General features: G+C 40.5%; 1 protein-coding gene across 2 annotated transcripts in view; it reads left to right on the top strand.

Annotated features, from left to right (window-relative positions):
* The window catches only part of EPM2A (EPM2A glucan phosphatase, laforin), a 67,058-nt gene extending 53,721 nt beyond the window's left edge, over positions 1 to 13,337 (top strand). The window contains exons 3-4 of one of the 2 annotated variants that reach the window (XM_079779963.1): positions 4,330 to 4,571; positions 10,938 to 13,337. In XM_079779963.1, the coding sequence (XP_079636089.1) occupies positions 4,330 to 4,571; positions 10,938 to 11,215 (520 nt within the window). In that variant the 3' untranslated portion in view covers positions 11,216 to 13,337. The remainder of the gene's footprint in view (positions 1 to 4,329; positions 4,572 to 10,937) is intronic. The other variant, XM_079779964.1, reaches the window with a different exon arrangement.
* The last annotated feature ends 2,678 nt before the right edge of the window (positions 13,338 to 16,015 follow it).

The following is a 16,015-nucleotide window of genomic DNA, read 5'->3' as shown; positions in this document are numbered from 1 at the left end:
AAATTGCCCATAAAATATTAAATAAGGTAAATGTAACACAATTATCCAACTTAGGAAATGTGCTAATTTTTTTATATATATACTCTTAACCGGGTTTTGTGAAGAACCTCTGCAAAATTCATCTTTTTCTATCTCTGAAATGATGCTGCGTTTGTATGGCTAAGAAGAGGGCACTGCAATTCAATAATTGTGTTCTCTTGGTGTGATAAGAAATAAACAAAAACCTATGTTCATACATCGATCTCATCATTCTTGTGGTTTTCCTAATTTTTTCCCTATGGACAAAAATAATGCTAATGTTCACCTTCAGGAAAAGGTTATTCTGCCACTTCTCTGGCCTTTAGTGATGAAGCCTGTGATGTGGAGTCCATATAATGGTCTCATTTCCTGATATCTCTTGTCTTTTTCATGCCCCTCCTGCCAATACCCCATGTTTTGTTTGTTTTCCCCAAAGTGTGTGGATGCACATTCTGCCTGATGTGCTCATTATTGCCAGCGAGGCCTCCTTTGACTGACAGCTGAGATGTAGCAAGCTGGCTTGGATTCATATGCTTCAGTAGCCATCGTACCACTGGCCCTAGCCTGACAGGTGGAGCAAATGGTGTAGTACTGTGATCTGACTACCTGGAACCACAAATCCAGGTTTACTCAAATGAATGAAATTGGTTTTGATTTGCAGTTGAAGAAGGTTCCAGAAATGTCAGCCATGCATTTCTTTCCTCTGGTCTTTAGCTACATTGTAATATTTCTAGAACGAATTTTATTTAAGGTCCAATCTTGTTGGATCAGAGCGGCAATAGTCAAAACCTAGGTTAAATAATTTTTTTCTACAAAAATACATTCTCAATGGATATAACTATATTAAATATTTGTCATGACTCAGCAGTTGATTTGACTTTCTAAGAAGAAATGATGCATTAAACACATGGGCATACTTTCTCAAAACTGTTCTTTCCTAACAGTTCCCTTTCCTCACTCTCTGTCTAAGAATCAGTTGCAGTCTTAAAACTGTTTTGGGAGAAAGGTAAGGACTTAAATTTAGATATACATGTGTGTAGAGTTGAGCAAATCCACATCCTCTCATTTCCATATTTTGTACTTATACTAAAAGTTATTGAGATCTATATACTGAATATGTAAGCTTCTCTTACATATTTTTTGGCATCTGCTGAGCTGGTAACGTAATCCTCTGGCTAATTTCTAAGGGAAAATAATCCACAGAGTTTTAGACCTCACTCCAGAGCCATTTTATGAGTACTTTTGGGGTAGAGCCTGGTAATAGCAGTTTTTATAAAAGCACCAGGTTTGGGAGCCTCTGTCCTGGGCTGGCTGAGTGTCAGTACCCATTTGGTACCATGGACTTTGACTTTTCCAAATAATCTATAGTGAAGTTGCCAGAAAGCTCTGATAAAAACTCAATATTAATAGTAAGTTACTCATAAACTAATCCTCTGGAAGTTTTACATTGTAATTGACAATTTAAGCTATGTATTTTGTTCCATTTTTATATCTTTGAAGTTTGGTATGTCTTGCATTAAAACTACCTTTACAGAAAATTTTTATTCCCTAAATTCCATACTGCAACAAGTTTCTTTTCACCTTTTAAAAAATTTCTGATTTTTAAAATTGTTTAAAGTATCACGGACACCAAAAGAAAATGAAAACTAAGATGGAATGCCTAAAACTTGACTTTTGATGGCATCAAATTATTCTCTTTTGAGTGGATAAGTATGAGTTTAATTACTATTTAGAAAGCAAATCATTCATCTTATTACTTTCAGTTTATCATATACTAGAAATATATCACCTACTGTTAGAGCCAACAAACTGCACTTTAGCTGTCTGATTAAGCAGCATCCATTGATTTGTGTGTTTTTAACAAGCCCTGTATTTTGTCTAAATGTCTCATATAATGGTTTAGTAAATTTACTTTATATATTTCTCTATCCTTCAATACAGTGCTTGTTTTTAGAATTTATCTTTAGTTATCTATCTCCTAGGTCCAGAACATCTTGCTTAAGAAATCAGGAATTGTTTTATATTCATTTCTTTTTTTAAAAAAATATATTTTATTGATTTTTAACAGAGAGGAAGGGAGAGAGATAGAGAGTTAGAAACATTGATGAGAGAGAAACATCAATCAGCTGCCTCCTGCACACCCCCCACTGGGGTTGTGCCCGCAACTAAAGTACATGCCCCTTGATCGGAATCGAACCCGGGACCCCTCAGTCCGAAGGCCGACACTCTATCCACTGAGCCAAACCGGTTTCGGCTATATTCATTTCTTAAATAAGACTCTGACTTCTGGCATTTCTAGGGGAAGAATTAATTATGTTATCAAAAAGTTGGAAATAATATGATAGAGAAACTGGTGTTTATATGTGTGTGAGAAGGTGTGAGTGTGTATTTCAAGGGCTTATTTCCATTAGAAAATGGATGTGGGAAATATATATGTTAAGGTACCAAGTTTGGGTCTGTTTACCTTTGACTTATTCTGAATTTCCCAAGGTTCCCAGTTAGTTTAAACATACTTGCAGGGCATGGCTGAATGAAATGATAGGATAATACATTTCTAAGCAACACAACGTGATTCTATGCACTAATTCTGGTTTGGGATTCTGATTTCTTATTTTTATAGGCTCAAATATCCCGATTTACCCATTGTATATCTCTATGAATTATTTTTTTGGTCTTTATGCAAATCTTGCATGCTAGCCATTTTATTTTGGCATTTATTTACTAGCTAAATACTAAGTACTACCCACTCTAATGACAAAATATTCAAGTGAACTCCGGGTAACGTTTGGAATAAAGCTTGCCTATCATGAATCTATGTTTTAATATTTTACCCGTGCACTTCAAGATTTTCCCAACAAAAATCCATTGTTGTTCAAAAGGCTATAATTCTTGGTTTTATAACTGAAGTGTCCACTTCCCTCTCTTTCAGCTTAGGGTACTTCAGTATTCTCAGTTAAACCCCAAAGAATAAGTATGGCAGCCTAGCACTACTAGCTACTAGGCATCCAGCAGGTTATTGGAGGAGGAATTTTTAAAGGATAATGGAAGGGAGTATGGAACATATAGATAGAGGTAGGTTTCTATTCTCACTCATTAGCCAGAGGGAAAGGGCAGTGACCCAGGGGTTATGAAGTTTCCATTCCTGCAAAGACCAACTATTGAGAGAGCAATGTCCTGGTCAAGCACAGCTCTGGGGAATGCTAAAAGGGCGCCTGTTGATGCTCTTTTTCTCAGCCCACTGGGCCCAATGGGATATCTGAGAATCCTATAGTCAGGATTTAAAGTGGAAAAGCCTTTGGGTCCTATTCCCCTCTTCATAGTACCTTTAAGTCTTTCCTGGGTTTCTCACTTTTTCTCTTTTTAAAATTGTATTCCCTTTATTTTCCCACAACAATCCATAAGGAAATTCCTAATAACCCTTTAGACTTAGAACCCAAGCAACAATAAAAAATTGGCTTATTCTTTCCTGGAGGGTAAGTAGGATGCAAGCTTTACAAAGACAATGCTGGATCTTATAAGATATTTCATTGAGGATGGAATGAAAATATCCACAATTTGAGATTAGTCAATTGTTTTATTACCTTAACAGCTACAATGACAACAACAGCCAAAAGGCAAAAAACAAGCTGGATTTCATAAAAAAATAGAGGATGAATATTCTACTCTCTGCAGCATTTAAATGAGGGATACACAAAGCAATGAAAAATTATATGAATAGCCATTACAATACAAAAGAAATTACCAAAATAAGTAAATTATAATAGCTAGATAAAGTCCACTTACATTTATTGTGCATTCACTAGTGTTGTTGTTAACATCTGCCTTTATTATTATCATTACGTAGTATACTTAAAAAAGAACAAGTAAAAAAAGAGAAAAATAGATAATCATTTCTACCCAATGGTACATCTAGAAGATTCCTTCTTTTTTTTCTCAGAAAATAGAGTGAAGATTTTCTTGATTTGTCCTCAAAAAGCCACCAACAATAAAACTGGAAGAGAGACAAATTAGCTCTAAATACCCACAACCCATTCTGGGTGGAGTATAAATGGTTAATCATGACTCCCTTTAAAAACAAATTTTTATCTGACTCTTGGATGTGATTTATACTAATGGGTTATATAGTCTTATTCTATCTACATGATTGGATTACATAGAAAAAGTGAAAATAAGAAGGGGGAATGAGATATATTCTTTACCTGTATCCTGAGGTGAATAAAATTGCACTTTAATACTACATGTTTTATGCAGCTTCTCAAATCTCAAGCCATAGCCACAACAGTAATAGTTGACTCTGTATGTTCTCATTAGAATTCTACCAAATATCTGGCTGGGTAGCTGCCCTCGCCAAGTGGAACACGTAACCATCAAACTGAAGCATGAATTGGGAATTACAGCTGTAATGAATTTCCAGACTGAATGGGATATTGTACAGAATTCCTCAGGCTGTAATCGCTACCCAGAACCCATGACTCCAGACACTATGATTAAGCTATACAAGGAAGAAGGCTTGGTCTACATCTGGATGCCGACTCCAGATATGAGCACTGAAGGTAAGCATCAGAATCATGTTGGCTCCTTGTGAAATGTGTTTCAGAGAAGCCCTTGCCTATCTATCTGTCTATCTGTCTATCTGTCTATCTATCTATCTATCTATCTATCTATCTATCTATCTATCTATCATCTATCCATCTGCCAGCCTACCTTTCTGTCTATAATTGATTGATCTAAATATGAATAATAGAAATGGAGTAAAGAAAAGGGTTTAGGTTTAACAATTAATATGTATCTTTTGATAACTTGGTTGATATTCTGTTTCGCATGGGTCTTTGATTTGTTTATTTATTAAACATGTATTTATTGCATATCTACTGTGTATGTGGCACTGGTGACCGAGAATACAGCAGCGAAGAGAGGCAGGACAACTCCTGCCCTCATAGGGCTTATAATCCTATAAAATGACTACAAATAGAAATTAAAACTGATATTGTTGTTGTTGTTGTTGTTAGGAAGATACATGGATGTAGCTATGAGAGTATGCACAGACAATCAGACTCAGGCAGGGGAGTCAGGGAAGTGATCTGGGGAAGCTGTGTTTGAACTAAGATCTCAAGAGAGGGCTGGTGTCAGCGGTGAGGCTCTCAGGCAGAGGGAGCAGCTTTCCAAGAATCCCTGTTGCAGAAGAGCATGGAGGGTTGTAGGAACTGAAAATAGGCTTGTGGGCTTCAGATCAGAGGGCGAGGGAAGTGAGTCTTGCAGAATTTGGGCATAATAAGGACTTCAGACTTTACCCTAAAGTGGTGAGAAACAGTGGAAAGAACTGGCTGGGAGTTGCCCAAGTAATCATTTTCTTTTCCTTTAGAAGTACACTTTGATTGCAAAGTAGAGAATGGATTGGGTGGGCCCAGAGTGAATCCAGGACACCAGTTAGGCGGTAAGTGCAACATTAAAGTGAGAGAGAATGAGAAAGTTAACGAAGTTCAGGGAAGGATTGTGGATCATGAGGCTGCATTTATTGCGCAAGTACTGGCTGAGCCTGTCTTTGTGAAGAGACAGTTATGATGTGACATGGGTGCTGCTGGGGAAACAGACATAATTTTGATGTAAGGAGCAATAAGACATGTTCAAGACTAACTACAGTACAGAAGGAATGCATGAGAGGCATGAGTGATGTGCTCTAGGAGAGTTATGGTGTGAAGAACAGGCAGGCAGGTGACATGAGTGTCTTGTCATTTCAGATGGAAGAAAGCATAGGCCAAGGCACGGAGGTATTGGATTTTAGAGGAATGGTCTATATTTCAGCCTGGTGGGAGAAGAGGGTTCTTGTAGAAAAGGAATGGAGCTATTTGAAGCCAAGAGAACCGAGTTGCACTAGTAACATGAAACAGATGTCAGCAGGGGGCAGCAGAGGGCTGTGAAAATGGCACAGGCTAAGGGAGTTTGGTCAACACTATTCTGGGGAAAGAAAAAAGATCCTGATGCCTAGGGAGGAAACGTTTCTATTATCAGTCCTTTTCCCCCAAAAGTCCATATGTATCAAACACTCTTCTAAGCAATTGCATGCATGAACTCATTTAATTCTTATAACCAGAGTCAGGACAATTAGTTATCTCTATTTTGCAGAGGAGGAGACCGAGGTACAAAAAACTTAAGTAACCTGGCCAAGGTAAAGAACAGAGACAGCCTGGATTTCAGAACAGTCTGACCCAGAACATTGCTCCAGACACCATACATGCCCACATGAACTCTTCACACATATTCTGCAGACCGCCACACTTTCAATCTGTCATTTGCATCTTTAGGTGGAATTAGGCAGAGTCATGGGTTGCCAGGGAAGCAGCTAAATCTTCCCAGAGTCAATAGTCAAGATGTGGGTGGGGACAGAAGACCTTGAGAATCGGGTTTCCTGGCACGTGGCCACATTGGCTCTTTTTGAATTTCAGGTGGTCCTGCTGGCTGAGCTGGATCCCTTTGTGGGTCTGTGTGTGAACTGAGCTATCTCTGGGGATGAGGTATAATTTTTGTTCCTTAAGGAGGGGATCATTTGTTTACTGTTCTTGGTAATGCTGATCCAAAGATGCTTAAGTTAGGCACATAAGCATTGTCTTTTTTTCCAAGGGAGGAAAAAAAACCCTAATTTGCACAGAAGAGCGCTGGTTGAATCTAGGTCATATTTGTCCTGTCCAGATTTTTTCTCTGGTTTCAAAACAGAAGAAATTGTTAGAGTACTAATAGCTTCCAGAGAGCGTTTGGATTTTCTCTTTTTTGATTCTGGTTTTATAGCATTGTTATCCCATTGGGATATTATGTGTGATGAGGCTCAGAGAAGTTGAAATAAGTTTCAACTTAGTCCCAAGTCCGTAAGTTTGTACCAATGGGTGTTATAGATAATATGAACCTTATCTATATTACGTTGCAAAGGTGGAAAAGAAGGTATACTAGAAGATATACACGCATCCCATTGGCTCTTTATGAATCCATCCCATGCTCTGATTACCTGAAGTCCCTGCTGACAGATAGGGGATTTGCATGCTCTTCCCGAAGATCCACTGTAGTTGTATTTAAACCTTTTGGGGGTCTGCCTTTGTGAAGAGAGAATTGTGATGTGACACAGGTGCTGCTGGGAAACAGAGACAGATAAGATCATTCCCCTGTGACTGGGGGTGCCAGTCACAGCAGTGGAGCACCTTCCACACTGACTACACAAAATGACAGCAAATGAAAGCTCCCCCTTGAAAAAGGCTAAACCCCAAGACTACATAGAGTTCTTTCCTTTTTTTTTTTTTTTTTGGTTCAGCATAACCTGGGGAGTCATCAAAGGTTTAATGACCATTTTGGAGTCCCCGAGGAATTTTTGACCAGAAGTTCCAGGTATGTGGCTCAAAGTATTAGCACAGTAAACATATAGATTAATTCTGCTGAATATTTCTAGGACTTTAGAGAAAAATCCATCTGAAAATGTTTTGAGCCACATAATGCTGTCAGCGAACGCCTGAGAAAGAAGACAGTTTGTTAGGACCGACCTGTTCCAATCAGTTGTGCCATCGATCCTTATCTTGTACATTTTGTCATATACAAATGGATTGGTTAGGTTTTCTCTGTTGTTTTTTTTTAAATAACTTGATTTGTGTTTTTCACCTAAGAAACAGAAAGCTCCCAAATCTAGCGTCTACTCAGAAAAAACAAGTGTGCTCTTAAGATTTAGTTTTCCTTCACATAGGAAGTGCTCTGCTTGTGTTCTGCCCTCTGTCAGGGCAGTACTTGGATAACAAATGGTCTGCCTGGCCTCTCACACGAGCTAGTGTGCTGCCGAGTCCTCAGCTACCCGTTGTCACAGTCTGAGTTCTAGCCTCTGACTCAACACACGGCATTCAGCTCTGCCATGAGGCAACGACCCTGACCTTGGAGCCACAGGCCCTGGCTCGAGCCTCGTCACCCTGCATGTCTGTGTGATATGGGGCAGACTAGTTCCTGCATTTGGAAAATGGGGATGATAATTTCTACTTTACAGGATTATAACAGTAGAATAAGATGATGGATGTGAATGGGCTTTGAAAAATCACCAAGTTGGGGTGTATTCGTCCCAAGTTCTTAAGTTTGTACCAAAGGATGTTATAGACAATATGATTCTTATCTATATTACATTGCAAAGGTAGAAAAGAAGATATACTAAAATAATAATAATAATAATAGTAATAATAATATATTCAGCCATCAGTCTGCCCCAGTATTGAGAAAGGAAAGATGTGTGTGTGTGCATGTGTTGGAAAGGCTGAAAGTTTGTGCCAGGAATGATTCTTTCAGGGCCAGCCTTAGGTAAACCTTGGATATCATTAGGCCCCCCCACTTATTTCAGGCCCTAATGCCTCAGGCTTCCCCAACATAACCTTGACCCCTTCTCACCACCTTTGCTTGTCATTGCATGATTTCAGGAAGTTTTTGATCATTTCAGAGTTGGATTAGCCTGGAAGAGGTGCGGCCTGAAGTTAGATTAGCGTGTCAGATCAAGTTGGTATTATTGGGTTTTGTTTTAATTCATGTACTTACCTAAGGCCTTTTGAGCATCTATTGAGAGCTAAGGCTTACTGTGAGTTCCAAAAGAATGTTTCAACTTAGTTGCCAACATTTAAAATTTTGACTATTTTACATTTTAAAAATCTGCATTTCTGTCTTGCCTTTAGGTATAATTATATTGGGGAATAAAAGCGTTTTTTACCCAATTAAATTCTACAAGGAGCCAAAATACACAAAACATAAAAATCAGGGCTCTGGTTGACATTGGGTTTGTTATGTGAGCTTTTATTCCTCGGTGGGTTACATATTAACTAAAGCTCCCTAGAATGGTCTTCAAGAAGAGCAATGTGGGTGCATTGGGCACAGCTGGCTCCTCTAGGGGTGGTGGCAGAGGTACTCAACCCCAGGCCAGATGTGGCTCTCACACAGGGGTGTAGGCAGAGCATGACCAGGTGGGTGGGGTGCAGGGACTGACTGGGAGTTTGATAAATTGACAGCATGGGGACCAGCAGGAGCTGCTTAGATGGCAGTTCTTTCTACCTTTCTCCTGCTATGTGCTGTTCTAAGAACTGAGCAGGCAGTAGCTCCTTTACAACCACCTCTTAGCAACAATGAGCTTGGGACTATTATTATCCTGTTATATCTGAAAAAACTGAGGCACAAAGGTTTTTCAAAAGGTCATTCCGTCATGGCCACTCAAACCCAGCCAGCCAGATGCCAAAGCCTCTGGTCTTAAGCTACTGTCCTTCCCTCATCTGCCTCTGGGAGAGTGCCATAAACAACTGACTGCATGGCAGGCCCACCCAGGTCTAACCTCAGAGCAGAGCAGAGAGCAGTACATCAATCAAAGCTATGGCTCAGTTTGGACTCTGAGAAATCCCGAGACATGTAGGAGCTGGCGTGCCTCCAATTTAGATGCCCTCAGGGACCAGGTAGGCAGCACAAAGAGCAACGCTGCTCCCCCCCCCCTCTCCCCCGCCCCCCGCCCCTGGAACTGCAGAGTATATATACCCTGCCTAAAGGAATTCCAGTTAAAACATCTCCAAACTGCTCTCTAGATCCCCATAGTAAGAGGGATTAGCAGAGCATCAGCAGCAAAATTAGAATATTGTCCTGGTTTCATGTAGAATTTTTATCCCTATCTCTGAGCTGGAAGCTAAGATAGGCCCCCTGGATAGAGTGGTATCTGAGGGGGCCTTCAGGCCATGACCAGGTCTTTGGTAATGTCTGCCCTTCTCAGGTGCTGATACCTGATCACAGTGTGTTGTGTTGGACTTTCAAGACTTGCATTATAAGGGTATAGCTAAGGTGGGAAGTCTGAGTAGCTCTCCTGTGAGAATTCTGGGCCCCAGTGAAATCTGCAGGAAAATCATTTGAGGGAGGGGCTTTCCCACCTATCCGGTCCTCCAGTGGGCTGGCAGTGTGAGACTGTGGCTCTCAGGACACCACACGTTGTATCTCTGTGGTTGAGGACAGAGAGTAACTGGAGAGATCCAACCATAGGCATGAAGTTGTATTTCCATGGACTCTGTGTATTTCCCGCTTTCATCCATTTTTGAAGTCATTTCCACTGACCTTCTTCCACCTGTCCCCCAAATCCACGAAATGTCTTTGACTTGAGAACCTGTAAGCAAAAGAAACTGCAGCATCCAGGAGTGTGATGATTTTAGGGGGATCTCTTACAACAGGCCTCGGCAGAGCATACATATCCTCTCTCCGTGGCAAAGAAGACATCTAAATCATCTTGCAATAGAAAAAGTAGTCATGAAGCTGCAATAACTATAATCATAATTGCCCAGGAAAGGAAAAACTGAATTAGTTTTAACGCACACTGCACCATGAGGGAATAAATGAACGATTTCTCCAATATCCCACGTGTATCAATTAATAAGTTAGTCATTTCATTGGACAAATGGAAACTAGCACACGCTGAATGAGTAAGGTTGACTTCTTTAATCGGGATGGACTAATTCTGTTTTACATTTACCTGGAAGATCCTTTTGGATGAAAGGAAATTGAGGTGACAGGACTGTCAGGTCCTCTTTGAAATCCTCTAAACCTCTGCTGGATCTATGCTAACGGAAGATGTAAAAACCGCTCTTCTGACCACAGGCAGTGGTGAACGTTTCTTTAGGGGAAATTGGTGCGGACGCAGAAGTCTCTCAAAGGAGCGGCCAAACCAAGTGACAGAGCTGCCCATTGCCTCCGCAGGGCCCCTCCACTCCTTTATTAGCAGGATTTGATAGTGTCTCACCTTTTCCTTCAAAGCACAGGAATGAAGCAGGCTGTGTTATCCCTGCCTCGCTGGGCAGTGCACTGTGACTTCACGGGGTGCTGGAGGAGTTATTGATGGCGCTGTTGGGGTTTCATTACTCACATGTCTGTGCTGTGCTTTCTCCACCCAGGCCGGGCACAGATGCTGCCCCAGGCGGTCTGTCTCCTGCACGCGCTGCTGGAGAATGGACACGCCGTGTACGTTCACTGCAACGCCGGGGTCGGCCGGTCCACGGCGGCCGTGTGCGGCTGGCTCCACTACGTGATGGGCTGGAAGCTGAGGAAGGTGCAGTACTTCCTCGTGGCCAAAAGGCCAGCGGTCTACATTGATGAAGACGCATTGGCCCGGGCACAAGAAGATTTTTTTCAGAAATTTGGGAAGGTGCGTTCTTCCATATGCAGTGTGTAGGTGGCCCATCTACCCTCCCCTCTCTCCTGATTTCCTTTGGAAGCTGGAGTGACAGTAGTACAATGACCTAGGAACAAAGATTCCACCTGAAGAGACAGGTCGCTGCCTTCTCCCCCAACCCGCCTCCTTTAGTCTGGGGCTGACTTGCTGTTACGCTTTGGTCGAGCTGCATCGCCTTAGAAATATTTTACAAAGGAAGCTGTGACTGACACATGAGAAAAGCTACAAGCGGCTGGGCTGTGCAGTGTTGTTCTAGCGTCAGATAGAAAGGGAATGCGTGCAGTTCCTGCTGCTGGCAAGCGGACCAGCCCTTTGCTTGATGGACACTGCATTTGTTGTATTATGAAGTCATGACAACTCTTGCTGCCTTGTAACGTGGAATTCAGAAGAAAGCTAGGACGTTATGTAGATTTCGTCACTTTAATACTGAGATTATAAAATGAGAGCTGGTGAATTGCCAAAGAAGGACATAAGAGTAGAAGCCTGGATTGTGACAAAGTAACAGCTCAATGTGACAAAAATTGATGGCTTTCTAGATCTTGGTTTGCATTCTGCTTCAAAGTCTGTTCTGTTCCAGGGCATCACCTTCCTTATCTACCCACAACCCTGGGTAATACTCAAAGTAGAGTTATATTTTCTCTACTTGATCCAGGCTCAATGAACATAGATAGCTTGCCCAGGATTTCCTGGCTATTCACAGATGAGCTGGAGTTTATTTGACTCAGTGCTTTTTTCAACACAACTTGTTTTGCCAGCAAACTGTAGTGAATTCAGCTTCTCTATCTCAGAATAAGGTTGATTTTCTGCAGCAGTTTCTACCGTGAGAAATGGAACAGCATTCTGATCAGTTGCCAAAGAATTTAGGAGAGTACTTATATTTTGAACAACCTATTTTAAAACATGGTGGGCTGTCTCAAGGCCAAAGCGGCCTGAGCTGCAGAAGAGGAGCTATACAGGGTGGGGCAAACGTAGTACATGAAACAGTTTATTCTTGTATTATTATCAATTAATTATTGTATTATTTTCCAAACGAACAATTGTAAGCCTACTTTTGCCCCACCCTGTATTACCAGAAAAGCCCAAAGAGCCCAATTCCATAGGTCATTGTTCCCCAGCTTGGGAACAATCCTGGTCCACACTCAGTTGAATACAGTATGCAGTTACTGCACCTCCAGAATTTGCAACTCACTACCTTACCCTAGATTCTACAGGAAACACAAAGATGAACAAGACTTTGCCTTCCAAAGCCTGGGAGCAGCCCTGTGTGCAATCAACTATGATGCAGGATTGAACTGTGAATGCCATGCTAGAACAGGGAGAGGGGATGTAACTTTTATTGGGTGCCTCTTATGTGCTAGCTTGTTAACCATCTTATCACTTTTTATCTTCCTAGTACCCTATGAGAGAGGCTTTGTTACCTCCATTATGGAGACCAGGAAGCTAAGGCGCTGAGAGGCTAAATCAACTGTGTAGGATACATGGTGATTAAATAGATGAAATGAGATGCAAAGCTAGGTTTGTCTGACTCAAAGCCCATACCTTTCTTATTAAACTATGATGCTTATTTACTTTTCTGCTCCTCTTTCCTTTCATAAATATTTATTGACAGACACGAGAGAGTCTGATTTAGGAAGTATGGGGTATAAGAAGGATATAAGGTGAGCCCCAGTGGAGTTCAGAGGAGAGAAAGATGTCTTATGACTATTAAACTCAGGGGAGATGGCATTTGATTTGGGCAGAGAAGGCTAGACAAGACACATTTCTCCCTCAATTTTATAGTTAGATTTATAAACCAAGATTGAATAATCTGAAGTCCAGCTCCCTTGTTAAAAGGAACTAGAGATAGCTGTTGTATTAAAGTAACCCCTTTATACTAATAATGTGTTGTATGAAATTTAACCTTAAAAATGAAATATTTCTAACTAATTGTGTGTGTGTGTGTGTGTGTGTGTGTGTGTGTGTGTAATGTCTAAGAAGTCAAGTGATGTAATTTCTACTACAGAAAAACCTTTTTGGGTAGACTCTTTTGCTCTGATAGGCAAAATTATTTTAGGGCTATTAAATAATATTTTGGAATAACCTCTCTCTTGTTTTCAATGAATAGATGTCTAATGTATTTCAAAATCACCTGGAACTTTTGCTAAATAAAAGCATTAAAAATGACCTCTGTGTGCGGGATTTTTTGTAAAAATGTTACTAATTTTGTCTGCAGTTCAGAAGAACAAACTATGTTTTCTTATTTTTAATCTAGTTTATTCCTTTATTTTTCAAGGGAACAAACTAAGACCCTGAGACATCACATGACTCTTGTACAGCAAGGAGTTTCAATTAAGGGCAGAGGAAAGGGATAAGCTGGGAAGCTCGGTCAGATTTATTTTGGTGTTGAGGAGTCATTGGAGAATTCATGGGTATAAGAGAAGGCAGTGTAGTTAGTGGGAAAGAATTGGTGGGAGGATTAATGAAATCAGAGTAAGTGGAAGAAAAATGGCTAAAATGAAAAAAAAAGCAAAGAAAAATGAAATTTTCAAAAGAAGAAGAAACAGGCATTTTCTTTTATAAAGATACTATAAGAAGGAAGGTGTGACTGTAGACACACAGGGGTAGAGAGAGTCAAGGTTATGTTCCCCGAACAGAAGGTTGTGCTAAATACTCACTGCAGTAGAAAAGGACAGCTCGATGTAATGAGCTGACTGAATAGGGGGGTGTGCTGTGCATTGATTTATTACCTGCTAGGAAAAAAGAAAGAAAGCTGAGAGGAGATAGAACTAAGAAGAAAGAGGAAAGGACTGATGAAGCTACCTCTCATTAAAACAATCATAATGGCAAGATAAGAAGGCAAAGAGGTGGAACAATCATAACAATACTTTGTTCTTTCCTTCCCTAACCCATTTCTCCCAAAGTCTTCTCCAATTCAGGTAATGGACACATACTTCCATACTTCTGGTTGTTCAGTTTCCAAATCTCAGCTTCCAAATGTTCGTTCTTAACTCCTTCCTTTCAGAATTCACATTTGCTCCAACAGGAAAATCTGTTAACGCTCCTGTCAAAATATGTGGAGTCTATGTTTTACCTGCTCCAAAGAACAACCCTGTTAGAGCTTGGATAGTAATCTCCAGACTGAACTTCAGAAATAGCCTCCTAACTGGTCTCCCTGTTTCTGTCCTTCCCTCTCCCTGCCCCTACCAGGATCATATCTCCTATTACACACTGGCCAGGGAGAGCCTATAAAAATGCATGGATCATGTCATTCCTGTGCTCAATGTCTCCAGTGACCCGCCACGTCACTCAGGGTGACAGCCAAAGCCCTTCAAGGATCTGCACAACCTGGTCCTCTGTTAGGTCTCTGACTCATCTCCTACTGCCCTCTGCCTCACTCTGCTCCAGCCACACTGGTCTTCTTGCCCATTAAGTACTGCAGGCAGGCTCCTGCTTCAGGGCGCTGGCACTTGCTGTTCTCTCTGCCTGGATGGCTCTTTTCCAGGTATGCACATGGCTCACTCCCATACCTCATTCACGGATGCCATTCTAGACCGCCTACCAAGAATTGCCATTCCCAACTTCAGCCCTTCCTTTTTTTCATTTTTGGCTTTATTTCCCTTCATGGAACTTATTACTGGCCAATATATTACATCATTTGCTTATTTGTTTTATCGTCTGCATTCTCTCACTACACTGTAAACTTCATAAAGGTAAATGTCTGCATCTGTTTTGTCTGGTGATGTACCTAGAGTGCCTGTCGTAGAGTCTGGCATATGTAGTTCAGTGAGTGAAGGTCAAGAATAGCCGATAACTATTGACAGCATACACGTTCCATGGGCTCTTCTCTAAGGGCTTTGCTATATCAGCTGATTTAATCTTCCCAACAATACTAGGAGATAGATATTATTATTATCATCCCTATTTTACAGATAAGAATACTAGAGGCATAGAAGAACTGTGAACTCATTTTTTAGGCAAGTAAGTTTCACTCTTGGTTTGATAGAATAAGCTCCTAATGATCCATCCTGTATATACTCTGGGCATCCTGCATGCATTAGTTTGCTAGGGCAGCTGTAAGAAAGTACCACAATCTGAGTGGCTTCAACAACAGAAATTTATTGTTTCACAGTTTTGGAAGCAAGGTCACAGTATCAACAGAATTGATTCCTTCTGAGGGATGTGAGGGAGAATCTGCCCAGGCCTTTCACCGACTTTCCGGTGGTTGGCTGGCAATCTTTAGCATTCCTTGGTTTGTAGATTCTTCCTATGATTTTTTGTGCATGTCCAAATTTCCCTTCCATTTATTTTGTTGAGCGTATAAACAGCTGCAGGCCTCACAAAGTCATAAATAAAATTCACAACTAAAAGATTAGACAAACCTACTGACCTGTTACATTTCAGATGTCTGAATAGTGGAATTCTCTGTTCCAGAGAAAACTGCAGACCTTATAGTCAGTATTGTTATTACATTAGCAGTATTCCCTTTTGAACTTAACACCAAGTTTTAATTTTTCCCTATTTATAGTGTATTGTTTTCTCCAAATATAATACACATTTAACTCAGTACTTTAAATGAATCATATTTCTGTACACAAATTTTTTGAGTATTTTTAACATATTAAGCTGATTATTTTAATAAATTAAGCTGATGATTAGAAAATGGAGGTGACACTCTTTGGAAGATACTGGATCATTACATATGTAAACCAATTAGATAGAAGAGCCTTGCATATATCACTGGCAAGCAGTAATTGGAGTCCTTTAAAGAATATTTTTTATTTTTTGTATTTAAATAGTTCTGGATATGCATGATGAAAAACA

This window comes from Cnephaeus nilssonii (assembly GCF_951640355.1).
Source record: "Cnephaeus nilssonii genome assembly, chromosome: 9".
NCBI classification, from domain to species: domain Eukaryota; kingdom Metazoa; phylum Chordata; class Mammalia; order Chiroptera; family Vespertilionidae; genus Cnephaeus; species Cnephaeus nilssonii.
The sequence above is the reverse complement of the archived record's forward strand: the minus strand, read 5'-3'. Positions and strand labels throughout refer to the sequence as shown.